General features: G+C 47.0%; 1 protein-coding gene and 1 long non-coding RNA gene across 2 annotated transcripts in view; one reads left to right on the forward strand and one right to left on the reverse strand.

The window, feature by feature from the left end:
* Positions 1-16174, forward strand: part of LOC141937303 (uncharacterized) — a 163688-nt gene that overhangs the window by 128016 nt on the left and 19498 nt on the right. The gene's annotated exons all lie outside the window — the stretch shown is intronic.
* Positions 2737-5121, reverse strand: LOC141937292 (uncharacterized). The gene is given in 3 exon segments (XM_074854882.1): positions 2737-3815; positions 3818-4135; positions 4959-5121. Coding segments are annotated over 3 exon segments (1560 nt in total).

The following is a 16174-nucleotide window of genomic DNA, read 5'->3' on the forward strand; positions in this document are numbered from 1 at the left end:
TTTTACTGTGTTTTCTCCTGTCGCCTTGGCACATGCTTTAGCTTGCACTAGTCCAGATACTATCTCCACACCTACCAGTATATAGTGCTTTCCTTCTGATTTTCGAAAGGGACCGATGTAATCAATCTGCCAGGCCTCCCATAGGCCTTTTCCCTCTCTTAAGTGCAGGGGGTCACTCTCCAGAGGGTGTCTGTCCAGACAGACATGGCATTGCTCACAGGAAGATATACAAGTTTTACATTCTTCCCGGGTAACTGGCCACCCTCAGGCTTGTGCCTCACAATAGAGGTCCTTAATTCCTGAATGTCTCCGTTTTACATGTAGCCATTCCAACAGACTTTCCCAATCTTCTGCTATCTGGGTGCTTTGTAGGGGAGCCAGCCGGGCTAGTTCATCCACCTCAGCATTCCAGCGGCTCACTGGGGTATCATCCTGCTGATGAGATGCTACCCATGCTACTGCAAATTTCCCTTGTCTGGCAATGGTAAGGATATCCTGCCATTTTCCCTTTTGCCATACAGGTATTCTATTGACCTCCCATCCATTTTGTTCCCAGAATGGAAGCCATTCAGTGCAACCTTTAAACACAGCGTAAGAGTCAGTATAGATACAGACAGAAGAAGCAGATTGAGCCTCCTGTTGGAAAACGCTCCACACAGCAACTAGTTCTCCCACTTGTGCACTACCTTCTCCTTCGGTAATGATCTGTTCCTTGGTGTCTACCTGAAGTGCCACAGCTCGGTATTTCCAAATTTTCCCCTCTCGCTTTGACGAGGCATCCGTAAACCAGACATTTTGCAATTGTCCAGAAAATAGAGGAGCTACTTGTATTACAGACAAAAGCTCGGGTGTTTCCCTATCTGGGTTTACTTCATCTTGTATATTTAGCACCTTTGTGGCTCCTTCAGTTACAGAAAAGATTTCACAATAGTGTTCTATTTGTGCATAAAATTTTCGAACAGAGTCTCTCTGGGGCACCCCGTCAGGGGGTGGAGTTCCTGTCAAAACTGCTTTGATCACTTTAAATGGGCCTCTGAGAACTAAAGGTTGTTGCCGGATGGTGCGTTCGGCTTCTCTCAGAGCTAGGCTAACTACGAACAGGTCTTTTTCCCAAGTTGTATACCTTTTTTCAGCATCTTTAAAGCTATAAGAATAAAAAACAATGGGCCTAACAGGACCCTCTGGACCCTTTTGCCACAAATGGATGGACAGTCCAGTCTTGGCCAACCCCCATTCAGTTTGAACCGGATCTGTTGGGTGAATTGGACCCAGGGCTTGGTAGGCACTCGCTTCAAACACCAACAGCTGTAAAGCCTCATCATGGACCTGAGTCCACTCCCACTGAGCTCTCTTTCTCAATAAGTCATACAAGGACCTAGCAATAATTGAAAAATCAGGTATCTGTTTCCTCCAAAACACAAGCAACCCTAAAGGCTGTAAGTCTTTCTTTGACTCTGGCATCTTGATCTGATCGAGAGAGGAGAGAGTATCCGGTGGGATACACGTCATGCCTCCCTTCCACCAGATTCCTAAAAATTTTACCTCACTTGAAGGGGTCTGTATTTTCTCACGTGGAATTGTCAACCCTATATTTTCTACATGGGTAATGATATCTTTTTGAGTTTCTCTAACTTCTTCTACCTGACTCCTTCCTATGAGTACATCATCTATGTATTGATAAATCTTTACCTCTGCTTTTCTGGGGATTGTTTCTAACTCTTGCGCTAGAGCATGGTGAGCCAGTGTGGGGGAGTGCTTGTATCCTTGAGGGAGTCGTGTAAAAGTATACTGTTGTCCTTCCCAGGTGAAGGCAAAGCGATCCTGGTCCTCAGGTTGTAAAGGGACCTTAAAAAACATATCTTTGACATCAATTGTTGCCATGACAGGGTGGGATTGTTCCTGAATGGTTGCTATCAATTCAGCAATGTTTGGTACAGCAGCTGTTAGTGAACCTGTGTTGGCATTGAGCCTCCTATAGTCTATTGTCAATCTCCATTTGCCATTTGGTTTTTGGACCGGCCATCCTGGAGAGTTGAAGGGAGAGTGAGTGGGGACCACAACCCCTTGTTTTTTCAAATCTTCCAGAACTGGTGTAATTCCCTCCCTTGCTCCTAGAGGCAATGGGTAGGGTTTAACGTTTGTCAGTTTGGAGGGAGGTAGGGTAGGTGCCGCTTGCAATAAACGCATTTCTGTTTCCGATGTTTTGGCCAATTGCCTGATCTGGGAGACACTAAAAGACCATGAGTTCCCCTGGGCGTCTCACCACTGTCTACCCTTCAAAACATCTATACCTAAAGGATTCATCTGGAAAGATCCTATGGCCACCATAGTGTTAACAGGGCTTTCTTCTCCAGGTAACCAAAGTGTCACTGGAGCCATAGGTACTGACTGTGTTTTTCCCAGGGCATTTAAGACAATTAGATTTCTAGATGGGATGGAGATTCCACACTGTTCTGCTTCAGTCCACGTTAGCGCGGTAATTTGTGCCCCAGTATCAATCAGGAATGTTACTGGTCTTTTTCTTTGGTCCTACAGTGACAGTAATCAGTAAATCCCCTTTTGTGTTGCAGGTGAGTTGTCTTACAAACATCCATCCTCCGCCTCCCCCCTCACCTTCGGGGGGCAGAGGGTCTAGTTTCCCGCCACCTTCTTTTCTCCAGTCGCTTCCTCCCCAAGGTCTATCAAAGGTGGGGCACTAGGGGTTGGTTTGGAAGTGACCCTTTGTCCTGACCAGTTCTACACAAGTTGTTTTAATTTTTGAGTCGGGAGTCCATCCATCAAGTCCCAGGGAACGCCTTTCTGAAGCCCTAGTTGCCACAGTCCCTGTCGAATTAAGGACCTCTCTCTCCCAGAATTCTGACATTGGGGTGATCCCAAGCCTTGGCCCTTCCTCATGGATGATTGTCGCCCACTAATTTGCTCTGCAGCCCGCACGAACCTGGTTTCAGTTCTTTGGGACGATCCACCAACTGGGCCATATTTTCTCCCAAAATGAATCAATTCCTGGGCTACCTCTCCCCATGTCCATACTTTTCTCCCTGGCCGTCGGTGGTCAGGGGTCACTATCCCCTCCAGAGTGGCCATCATTCTTTCTGCATTGGGGGTATTTTGAATCTTCCCTTGCAACTGAATGCCAATGGGTTTCACGGAGTCAGGAAGTCCTCGTATCAGGGGAGTCATCCTCTCTGGGTTCACAGGCATCATCATCGGGGAGCCTTGCTTAGGCTTGAGCTCCCGATCATGCATCAGCTGCAGACAGGTTGCCTTTTGCACACTTCCCACTAACTGATCCACCGTACCTGTTATGGTAAGGGGATCTCCGCTCTCCAAGGGGTTCAGCCCTCCAGCCCAGTACGCAGCTCTCTGAGTCAATGACCATGGGGCTCGGCAGTCACCGGTAGTTAAAAACACACCTGGACCCCAATATCCTTCTGCTTCTTTCTCTGACAACAAGATTCCATCCCCTCCTGACAAAGACACTCTCCACACATACTCTGTCTCTGATTCTTTCGCAGTCCTTGCAAAATCTTTTCTCAGCTTTGCCAATTCGGTTGATGTAAATGGGACTTCTTTGGTGATAACCTGAGGACGGTTATCGCTATCTTCCTCATACACATACTCTGTTTTAATCAGCGGATACATATGGGGGGGGTGGCTTTCTATGGTTTCTTTTGCCTTTTGCAAATCCCCTTGGGGATAAATTTGCCGTATCCCCTTCTCCAGAAGCTTCACCTCTGCCTCCACCAGTGTATCCATCTCCGCCAAGAGTTGTTCCCTCATCTTGTTCTTCAATATTATATTTTGACCCCTTTCCTCTCTAGTAATTCTTTGGTTTCTCTCAATTGATTCTGCAGGGTCTGTATGACCGTCTGCAGGGAGTCTATTACAATATCAGTTTGATACGACTTCTGCTTTTTCTCTTCCACCTCAGCTGCCAGACTCGCTCCTAACACTGCACAAATTATAGCTTTTCCTTTTCCCTTCTTAACCTTAGCTTCCTTCTGCAAAACCCTTATCCTATCCACCACACTCTGTGGTTGAAACCAATGGTTTTTCATCCAATCTAGTCCCTGGACCGAGAGACGAGACCGGTGAGCTTCCAAAAGATCATATAGTTTATCTATTCCTTCAGCCCCTGAGGCACATCATCACAAACATCGGCTGCCTTCAGGACGGCCATTCTTTTTCTTTTTCCTAATCCAAAGGGGATTATCATCCTGAGAGGTCACACCTTAATGTCAAATTTCCCCGTTTCTCTCTCTGGAGACCAGATCTGAATTTAACACAAAACCAATGCAAACGGGATTATCGTCCTGAGAGGGCCACACCTGGGTATGCAAGTATCCCCTGTTCAGTCTCAGGAGGTCACACCTAACCCAAACACAAATGCAATATCACTGTCCACTCTTCCCCCTGTTCACTCTCAGGAGGTCACAACTTAATGTAACACAAAGGGGGTTATTTCATCCTGAGAGGTTTGCATCCAACACAGCAAGTTAGTACAGTACTCTCGTCTCAAGGGATCCTGTCCGTGACACCAATTTAAACTGTCCCGATCCGATATCGGGGAAGGTTCTTAAACGATCCCAAGAGCGAGATTAAGACACAAACGAGGTCAGATGCTGTATAACCTTGTGAACTTTATTTGCTGTAACAAATAGTAATAGCGATAGGACAGAGAGGAAAGAAGGGGAAAGTCAGAATCCCTAAGCAAGAAAACGGTAGAGATGCAGCTAATTACCACCACCACCACCAGGGATCCAGCGATGCTCCGTTGGCTCGGGCTCGGTGCAGATGATGATGCTCCAAGCTCCAAGCTCCGCCGAGGTCCCAGCTCCAAGTAACCAGCGTCGAAAAAGGGTGCACACCGAGGGAGGAGTACGCAGTCCTTTTATTGTCCCAGTCCCCTCAACCTTTCCAAAGAGTCCGCCCATTTCGTGCCAGCCTGCACGTCTTACCCCGATCATGGGGCTCACGGTCCCGTGGTCCTCCATGCGCGGATGCCCAGGTGCTCACGCTGGTCGTGCCAACCCGCACGTCTTCCTCACCCCGATTTAGCTTTGGGCGGATGTCGTGGTTTTGTCGGGGACCCTTTGTCTCCTTCAGAACGTACTCCTTCATGGCAACAGGGTGCTGAGGCCAGGAAGTGGTGGTGGTGCAACAGCAATGTTGAGACAAGCAAAGTCTAACACAGTTCCTTACACAGGCCTGCTGCTTTACAATCCTCCTCTCTGATCTTCTGTTTTATTCCCCCGTTCCACCCCCTCAGTCAAGCAACTTCTGCTGGGCCTGGTGAAGTTGGAGACGTTAATTTGGGTTTGCGGGGTGTAGCACAGAATGCTCTAGAGGGACACAGTAAACACACATAGAATAGATAAAGGAAAAGAAGAAATAAAAGAATAAATATATCTCTACAATAAGGCTTTTGGAATGAGTGTCCCATTCATCCTTTCAGAGAGTTAAACAGCTCAGTCAAAAAGACCCCATCAGTAGATTGTTTCATTTGATGCATTAAGTCCTGGGGATGTTGAATGTTGTCATCTATGCTGACTGATCCATCAGTGATGTTGAAACAACATATACCATCAAAACTGAGGCAGTGTTTATGTTGTAGAAGGAGGAAATAGTCCACTGTCAATCAATTCTGTGATATTCATTGGCATACAGCCATTACCTACTCAGAAAAAAATAGCAATGAGAAATATTAATTGTCAAAAGATCTGCGGTTGTTAAGGTTCCCTTAACATCCTTAACTAATGATGAGGAAAAGGCTGAGTTGGTCAACGCCTACTTTGCCTCAGTCTTTAGCAGTGGAACTGGCTGTTCCCTGGACACCCAGCCTCATGAGCTGGGAGATCGGGAGGGGAAGCAGAATGAGGTCAGCACAGTTGAAGAGGAGGTGGTCAGAGACCTGTTACACCACTTGGATGCACACAGGTCTGTGGGACCAGATGGGTTACACCCAAGGGTGCTGAGGGAGTTGGCAGATGTGCTCGCCAAGCTGCTGTCCATGATTTACCGGAAGTCATGGCTAACTGGGGAGGTCCCATTGGACTGGAGGGTGGCAAATGTGACACCCATCTACAAGAAAGGCAGGAAGGATGATCCAGGAAACTATAGAGCTGTCAGTCTGACCTCGGTGCCAGGGAAGGTCATGGAGCAGGTCATCTCGACTGCCATTAAAAGTCATATAATGGACAACCAGGGGATCAGGCCTAGTCAGCATGGGTTTATGAAAGGCAGGTCTTGCCTGACAAACCTGATCTCCTTCTATGACAGGGCGACCCGCTTATTGGATGAGGGAAAGGCTGTGGATGTTGTCTACCTTGACTTCAGTAAGGCCTTTGACACCATTTCCCACAGCATTCTCCTGACGAAACTGACTACTCGTGGCTTGGATAGGCACATGCTTCGCTGGGTAAAAAAATGGCTGGATGGCTGGGCCCAAAGAGTTGTGGTGAACGGAGTTAAATCCGGTTGGCGGCCGGTCACGAGTGGTGTCCCCCAGGGCTCGGTTTTGGGGCCACTCGTGTTTCACATCTTTATTGATGATCTAGATGAGGGGATCGAGTGCACCCTCAGTAAGTTTGCAGATGACACCAAGTTGGGTGGGAGTGTTGATCTGCTCGAGGGTAGGGAGGCTCTGCAGAGGGATTTGGACAGGCTGGAGTGATGGGCTAAGGACAACTGTATGAGTTTCAATAAGGCCAAATGGCGGGTGCTGCACTTTGGTCACAACAACCCCCAGCAGCGCTAGAGGCTTGGGGAGCAGTGGCTGGAAAGCTGCCAGTCAGAGGGACCTGGGGGTGTTGATCGACAGCCGGCTGAACATGAGCCAGCAGTGTGTCCAGGTGGCCAATGGTATCCTGGCTTGCATCAGAAATAGTGTGGCCAGCAGGGACAGGGAAGTGATCTTGCCCCTGTACTCGGCACTGGTGAGGCCGCACCTCAATTACTGTGTTCAGTTTAGGCCCCTCACTACAAAAAGGACATTGAATTACTTGAGCGTGTCCAAAGAAGGGCAACGAAGCTGGTGAAGGGTCTGGAGCGCATGTCGTACAAGGAGCGTCTGAGGCACGTGTGGTTGTTTAGTCTGGAGAAGAGGAGGCTGAGGGGAGACCTCATTGCCCTCTACAACTACCTGAAAGGAGACTGTAGAGAACTGGGGATGAGTCTCCTGAACCAAGTAATAAGCGATAGGACAAGAGGCAATATCCTCAAGTTATGCCAGGGAAGGTTTAGACTAGATATTAGGAAGTATTTCTTTACAGAATGGGTAGTTAGGCATTGGAATGGGCTGCCCAGGGAGGTGGTGGAGTCCCCATTCCTGGAGGTATTTAAGAGTAAGGTTTACTTAGCGCTTAGGGATATTGTGTAGTTGGGAACTGTCAGTGTTAGGTCAATGGTTGGACTGGATGATCTTCAAGGTCTTTTCCAACCTAGAAGATTGTGATTCTGTGATTCTGTAATATAAAAGGCAGATGAGTCAGTTCCATTAAAGGCCAACCAAATCTAAGCCTGTACATGCTGCTCTTGTGGGAATGTGTCCAAGGTATGTGCTTGTAGTAGAAGACTATAAAGCACGATGAGCCAACCTGTGATAGGGGAGGAAAACAGAATGTCATCTCCTTCCAGTAGTATGTACGCCATTGTTCCAACTCCTTCAGTTAACATTACTCTGGGTTTGATAACCTGGTGTGGGGTAATTGTCCACACAGATTGGAGAGCTACGGCGCTTTTTCTGATTGAACTTCAATTCAATGTTGGGGTCAGGACACCATTAATACCATTCCAATGCTATCTCCTCTAGATAAGGTACCGGCATCAAAGAGACCTAAAATGCAAGAACTTGAGAATGTAATATTAACAAAGGATATAAAACAAGAGCAGAAGTTGGGGTACAAAACCATACAGTATTCTCAGGAGTTATTACAGGAATCTTCATGTCTAGGCTAATAGGTTCTTTCTGATTTTTTAGCCCAGTCATCTGCCACAATCCCCATGAGACTGTATCATCTAGAATTGCTACTTCTAATTCAAAAGGATGTCCTTGTGTATGATTGTGCATGCTGAATCAAAAAATTTTTGCAGGCATCAGAGGCTTCTTGCTGTTGCTTGGTCCACTGCCAAACAATCCTCTTTTTAGTTAGTGTCTGCAGAGGGCGCATTAATACCGCCAGATGTGGGTAAAAGTCCTCCAGTACCCTAAAAATCCCCCTGAAGTCTGTGACTGTTTTAGTGTGGTTGGCACAGGGGACTGATGAACTGTTTGCTGTACCATAGTTGGTAATTGTTAATTTGTCCACACCAAACTATTCCCCAGATTTGTACAGCAGTACTAGAGCCCTGTGTTTTCTTTGGATTAATTGCCCAGCCTTGGTCCTGTAAATGCACTTTTACCAATTCAGCGGCTGCTTCAATTTCTTGTTGTGACTCTGATATAATCAATAAATCATCAATATAATGGTAAACAGTCACGGTACCAGGCCATAGTGCTAGATCAGCTGCTGTCATTTGGTGGCAAATGGAGGGGCTGTGTTTGTATCCCTGAGGCAATGCTTGGGAAGTATATTGCTTTTGTTGCCAGGTAAAGGCAGAGTGGTCTTGGCTTTCTGAAGCAATGGCTATTGAAAAGGAATCATTAGCAAGTTCTATTACTGCATTCCAGGGTTGTAAATTTTTGCTGATTTTTTTTCTATAAGAGTAACCATGTCACTGTAGCTTTATTCAGTTCTCTATAATCTTCAGTCATTCTCCAAGTTCCATCTGGTTTACAAATGGACCAAATAAGATTAGTAAAAGCAGTCATAGTTTCTCTGACAATTCCCACTTGTTGAAGCACCTGAACGGTTTGAGTGATTTTTTCCTCCCCCCCACCCCGAATACAATACTGTTTTACAGTTACCATCTTGACAGGCACGGGCAGCACAACAGGGTCCCACTTTGGGAATCCATGCAAGTCAGTTATAGATCAAATAGCAAATCCTGCTTGTGCAGTCTGGAAGCAGAAGGGGCTGTTTAAAGCTTCAACTGTTCATCATGCCAGCACATCAATAGCCAAGATATATTTGTTAACTGGGGCAATTAACACCATCATGGCAAACTGTGTGACATTCCCTATCATTAAAGCAAACTTAGCTTGGAGGACAGGGGTTGAATTTCCCCCCCCCATCAACAAATCTGTGATGTGGTGTTTTTATTCTCAATATTGCTGTGCAACAGAGTAACCTCAGCCCCCATATCCACCAGAGCAAACACATGTAAAATCCCTCCAGAGCGCCACTTTATAGTTAAAGGAACATGAAGGTGTCCGTCTCCCTCAAGGTAAGAGGCTGCAGTGGCAGCAATTTCAGGGGACCCGCCAAACCTTCATTTCTGCTGTTTTGGCATTTGCCAAGTGGTGTCTTGCATCAAGGTGGCAGGCAGGGCAGAAGGTGGACACAAGCAGAAGGTAGGGTTGGGGGTGGACGGCTTTTTTGCATAAGTGCTAGACTTTGCCATCGGCAAAACATTTCTGTTGTCATGATCTCATTTATTTCTCGTCGTGGGATACCAGTTCGTACAAGATCATTCCACATTTATCTTCTTGGCACCCATGCTGTGGCTTTTATTGGTTTCACCGACTTTCATTTATTCACCACCTGAACAGATGGCTCCAAAATTACAGCCCCAGTTTCCCTCAAGGTATTTCTAGGATGCCTATGTTACCCATAGCTTTTGTCAGTAAGGATTTTAGTGAGGCAGGTGTTCCTCTCAAAAACTGCATTTTGATAGTTCTCGTTGTTATTGATTAATTGTAATTTAGTGGGAAATAACCACTTCTCAATTTTTAGTGATGAATAAAATTTTATTAGCAAGCGGCGAGTGAGCAAAACAGCGCTGGGTGTGCCGGGAGTCTCTGCTCTACCAAGACACACACCTTACAGGACAGAACTGAGTCCCTTTCTAGTGTAGGCTTCATCCATATTCATGATGGGCGTACCCTGAGGGGTCTGCAAAGGTGTAAACAAGCTTCCCCGGCTTTTCTCCTGTTTTCGCGGGCTTTTCTCAGGTTTCCGTCACAGAAGGGGGGATGACTCAGCACAAGTGTTTTTGTAGTGGCTTGAAGATGGGGGCCATTTTAGCTCCCTTCTAACAACTGATTTTAACAATAGAAACTATATACATATATCTTATTTCTTATTTACATAAGAGAATTACAAAACTGTTCGGCCACAACATCCTGACTACAACTTCTTTTTCCCCTTGAGATTTGAATAACAAATACCATATATGTTTTATTACATCGTTACTGCTACATTGTTGGGATTGGATCCCACAACTAACGTATGAGCCATGCCCATCTGCCATAGCAAATTAATACCTTCTTCCATGGTACATCAGCTTCCAAGGGGCCATGCTAATTCAGCAGGTTCAGCATGTGTTGTTAAAACTGTGACACACAACCACTGATGCAGTGTAGGTACAAAAATATCTCGCCCATCAGGACCTCTGATATTCTGCAGCAGAGCATACACTCGTCAGATCAGATCATTATTGGCTATGGGGCTTAATAAATATTTTTCAGCCACTAATAAATGAATATATGAAGCTCCGCTATCCCAAGCTCACAAAATCCATGCCAGTATGCCTTCCGCTCTCCTTTGAGGATAGATCTCTAAAAATTCCTTTAACTTCTTCGTAGTGTAAGTACATGTGACCTGCACTCCACCATCCGCTTGTTGCTGCTGCCTCATCATTTGTATAAGCAGTCATACTTCCACCGCCTCCCTGCCTTTTAAGTCTGGATCAAATTCAAACTCAATCTCAGAGTCTGAAGACTCACTCTGAATATTTTCATCTCATTCCTCAGGATCCCATGACCATTTTGTGGTGAGAGCACAGACTCAGGACATTACAAACTTTACTTTACTCATATGCATCCCTTTGTTTACCAACGATAGGTGCTGCCAACCGCTCTACATTATTTTGCAGCTCATAGCACCACTCCGCTTGAGTAGTAATTAATTCTTGTGTGATCACCCTTGCATCTCGTAAATCCCCGACTTCTTTTTCCAAGTCTCTCACTTTACTCTGTAATGTAACAAAATCCTGGTCAAGAGCTCTAAGACCGGTAACTAATAACCATCCCAGGCTCCCCGCTAACTTCTGGGAAGAATCCAATGCTGCTTTCCATGGTAATCCATATATAGCTGTTGCAACTGCCTGGAGGGTAACCATTGCCCCATTATCTATTTTAGGCCAGGCTTCCAGCAGAGCCACTTTAGCTAGGAGAGCAGCCATGGGGTTCTAGTTCTTAGTACTGGAACATCCTGGAATAAGAAGAGTCACCATCATGGCCTCCCCAGTCCCTGAATTCTTTTTTAGCCATGGTATGGCTGTTCCTGAATCCTTCCAACTACACCAGATGTGTGAGCCAACACAAGTAGGATGCAGGAACAACCACAAAACCACAGATGATATGCAAAGAGCAAATTTATTCTCTTTACCTCACGATCCAGGGGATCTCTTCAGCAACACCATGGCAGAGGCACCCAAGCAGGGACACAGGCACCATGGAGCTTGGTCCTTACTAGCCAGAAAGAAGAGATGAAAGAAAAGATCTCAAACCTGCTGCTTTCACCTGTAAATGTACTTTTCCACTGTGCTTTGATCTTTCCCACAGCACGGCAGGAATCTCAAGGATGTTCAATAAGGTGTCTCTGAGTCTCTCACAGGCCTGTGTTATCTAAGCGCAGACATTCTACCCATCAAGCACACAGAACTAAACAACAATTAGTGTGATATACTGTGATACATTGTTATATAGTGTGATAGAAGTGACTTTTTCTACAACCCAGCTGTGGGTCACTTGAGCATGTTTACAATACTCTTCACCAAACTTTGACTGTATTCCCACAGTCAGGAAGGAGAATTAGGAGGATTACAGGCAGGTCAGCTTCACCTCAGTCGATGGAAATATGATGGCACAAATGTTCCTGCAGCTATCTCCAGGCACTTGAAGGATAAAAAAGGCAAAGATGCCCTGGGGTAGCTCAAGCACCCCTGTGCAAACAGTGTCCCAGGACCTATGGGACCCCTTCTGGAACACGAACTGGTAGGCAGGCAGGGTACCTCTGGGGTGGTTCAGGGCATCACCTGCCACCAGAGCTGCTGGGCAGGCGGAGTAGGGCCCTCTCCAGCACAGCAGAACATTGTGTCCCCTGGAATGTTGGTGGTGAGGTCACTTGTGTCTCAGGAACTGACTGACTAGTGGTGGAAAGGCAGATACTCAGATGTCATGAAGGGCACCATAAAGCTGACCCCAACATGATTAAAGATCTAGGGAGGTCAGGGGGAACTGGGACAAGACAGATGGAAGAATGGAGGGTGGGAAGAGGGGCTTGAGCAACAGAGATGAAAGATTTTGAAGAGGTAAGATCTGGTCAGGTAATGTTGAGGCTGCTGCAACACTGACTGTGAAAACATTCATGATAGGCCTTTGCGCTATTTCCAGCCAGTAAGCTTAAGCCCTAACATTACCTCTAAGTGCTACCGCTCTGAAAAGAATCCCCTACTCTAATCCCTAACGTCAACTGTACCTCAAAGGCAAAACCAAACCCGTAACCCCATACCCTTATTCGTACTCTATATCTTACCCTAATCTATAGCCCATATCCCTCACATTAAAATGCTCGCTTTAATCCTAGCCCTCACCCAGGCCCTAAATAAAACCCTAACCTGCAAAGGTAGCTCTCACCCTGAACACAAACCAGACACTCTCAGCAGAACACTGGTCTCCCTAATCCCTGACCCTGAAAGGCGAACTCTAATCCCTAAACCCCAACCTCAACACCGAACCCTCTGAAGCCCTTGTTCCCACACTCTGACCCCGTCACCTTCAACCCCTTTCCTAACCCTGACTTAGGCTGTTCAGCCCTTGGGGGCAGCACAGGTTCTAGAGCAGCCATAAAGCCTTCGAAGAGGAATGTGAGGTGACCTGTCTCTGATCACCTCGTAGGCCATGAAGAAGAGATGGGGTGGAATGCTCTGATGAGGTCAGCTGTGCCTCAGGATCTCGTGGGCCATAAGAAGGTGCATGGCTGTGAAGGCAGCTGTGAGGTCACATCTGTCAGAACCCCTGACAGGCCAGCAGCAGACTTGGATGTTTTTTGAACCAAGATGGGCTTTTGATTCTGGTGCATCAAGCCATGAAGATCCCACCTGTTGAAGTGTTATTTCATGTTGCTCCTGTGAGCTCTTTCAGTGTTTTCTTAAAAGAGAAACATTTGTAGTCATCATTTTTCCTGCCCCAAAAAGAGGATGTTCACATGGGAATTTGTTGCTGCTGTTTTGTATAAAGATAAGGACATGCACAGTGCCTGACCGCCAGTGACAGGTGGGAGCTTCCTGCATTCTTCTCTTCTACAATCAAATTTAACTTGAGACCAAGGGATACACTCAGCACAGCACGGCCTGAAGCCCAAGCTGTACATGGAGCACAGCCCAGCCCAGCACAGGCCTGGGTCTACTCAGGTTTACTGTTATGAGGATCACTGACTCCTTAATGCACAGTGGTCTTCTGGTTAGGATCAATGAACTGCTGATGAGGGATAGCAGGAAGATGAAGTGTCCTTTAGAGAGCTGGAGGAAAGGACACAATTTTAGGTTTTGGTAATCAATAGGGACTTTGAAGACCACAGACCTCTGTTAGAAGGCCTTGATTGAAGGGAAGGTGGAAGGTGACCCCTGACCCAACATGGGGGAATGCTCTCCTGGACTTGCTTTTCACAAGAAGGCAGGGCAGGACCGGTGGAAGATGTGGAGGGCAGTTTTGGCTGCAGTGTGAGTGAAGGTGGCAGGGTTGAAAACCCTGAGAGAAGTCAACAAGAGGAATTGTAGCAGTGCTGAGTAAAGATGAAGGATCACCTCCACCAACCTGATGGCAGTGCTGTTCCTAATGCAGCCCAGAAAGCCATTGGCCACCTTTGCTGCAAAGGTGCAAAGCCTGGAGAAGAGATGGCTTTGGGGAGATGTAATAACAGCCTTCCCATATCTTCTTGGATGTCATCATTAAAATGAGCCTGGGCTCTTCACTCTTGTGCATGATGGGTGGATGAGGGCCAATGGACATCAGCTGAAAGAAATGAGCAAAGACATTCTCTCTGTCCAGACAGTCAAACACTGGATAAGGTTTCCCAGACAGCTTGTGTCATCTCTGTCCCTGGAACTTTTCAAGCCCAAAATGAATGAAGCCCTGAGCAACCTGCTGTGACCCCATAGGTGACCCTGCTGTGAGCAGGAGGTTGGCCTAGAGATCTCCTCAGGTCCCTTCCAGCATGAATGATTCTGCATTTCGACCCACCAGGGATCTTTCCTTCATGATGGGAGGGAAAGCACTCAGGTTCCTGGTGACCACTGAAGTCACTGAGAAAGTCTGGTCAGATGATCTGTGAACTTCTTGTCCCACTTCAGGCATTGTTGCTCAGATGCAGGGCTGCTTGGCAGGTACCTCCAAACAGACCTCATTGTTTCCATTGCTTCACCTTTTCTTTTCTTTTTCCTGTTCACAATTTCTTCCCATTGACCATCCTTGTACCTGCCCATGCAAATAGCCCATCTCTATTTACCCTTTCCTCCCTGGTCCTATGGGGCTGCATCAGGGACATGTGGCCAACTCAAACAAGGGCGCTATGATCATTGCTGTGGCCACATCTTGACTAGTGTGTCCAGGTGTGGGACTCCCTGTTCTGAAGGAATGAGGAGGAAATGGAGAGGCTTCAGAGCTGACCTGTCAGTGTGGGGTTTGAGGTCTTTGTGGAGAGGCTGAGAAACCTGAGCTTATTTAGCCTGGTGAAGTGGAGGCTCAGGACACTGTACAAGTAGCCTGCTTGAAGGGGGGGTTCCGAGATGATGAAGCATTTCTTGGTAATCAGAAGAGAAGGAAATCTCAACATAGTGCATCTTGGAAGGTTCAGACCGCGTCTGAAGGAAAAGAAATCTCACTCAAATGGTGTCATTGTGGTGCAAGAGATCACCCAGAGGGAGTTGGGATCAGCCCACGGCATTGTCTTTCAAGGAACAGCTGGTGAGGATGGAGAGACATCAGAGAAGGTATAGAAATGCTGAGGTGGGTGTGGGAGAGAGGCAAGTCGACATCGGCCTGTCAGCTCTGTGCAGCCGCTGACAAGCAGCAAGGCTTTGATGAGAAACAGGCCTTGGGAGTAAGATAAGAAACTGCTGAGTTGTGCCAAGGTGGCAGGGAAAAACAACGGACAGCTGCAACACTGAACTGTGGAAAAGTACTGAACTGTGAGAAGTTACCGCCGCGTGAACAAGCAGTTGATTGGTCTGCACAGCGCGTGTTAGAGTGGTCTTATGCTGATAGGAGAAAAGGTAGATAGCTGGCTAATTGCTGATTTGCTAATTATGAAGTAAGAGCTTTAACCATAGCATAAATATATACTATTGTAATAATAAAGGGTCTTTCCTTTTGCACTTCATGGAGAGTCCATGCCTTGATTGCCACAGGTGGGAGCTAGGTGGGAAAGCAAGATGGGTGTCTGCAGCCTGAAGGGAAAGAGGTGCAGGCATGGGACAGCGTAGGACAGCCTGCAGTCGAGATGGCCAAGGGCTGTGGCAAGGCTAAAAGGCCCAACAGGACCAAGGTCTCTGTCCCCTTGGCTATGGCTGTTGCCTCTGCCACTGAGGCCTACCAGGAGAAACTTTATTTTGAGGCTTTGGACATTGTTTCTTCTTCACTGTTGCTTGGGGAAGCCGGGAGGTGTTGTGCAGTTTTCCTACACTTGGCATTGCTCACCCACACACCCCACTGCCCCCAGGAAGAGCCCTGAGCCATGCATGAGGGGCAGGATCTGCCTTCCCAGGGCCTGAGGACCAGGGTTTGGCCTTTCTGCTTCATAAAACAAACCAAGTGTTTTCTCAGCATTACAGCCACCTGCACGGTGCCTTTGCCTACCTGCAATCACTGCCTCCAATTATCTGCTCTAACGAGTCCATGGGGAGGCTTTGTCAGTAATGGTCCTCAGTGGGGCAAATCAATGCTTCAGGGTATTCTGGTATTTGACTTTGACTTCTTGTGCAGTTTTGCTCAGTCTCCTCTCAGTATCTGAGGTTCATGGGCTTGGGACCAAATACTCCATGGGGCTCATTAAAATACAGAAAGCCCTAATGA

Source organism: Strix uralensis, chromosome 39 (assembly GCF_047716275.1).
Source record: "Strix uralensis isolate ZFMK-TIS-50842 chromosome 39, bStrUra1, whole genome shotgun sequence".
Lineage (NCBI taxonomy): Eukaryota > Metazoa > Chordata > Aves > Strigiformes > Strigidae > Strix > Strix uralensis.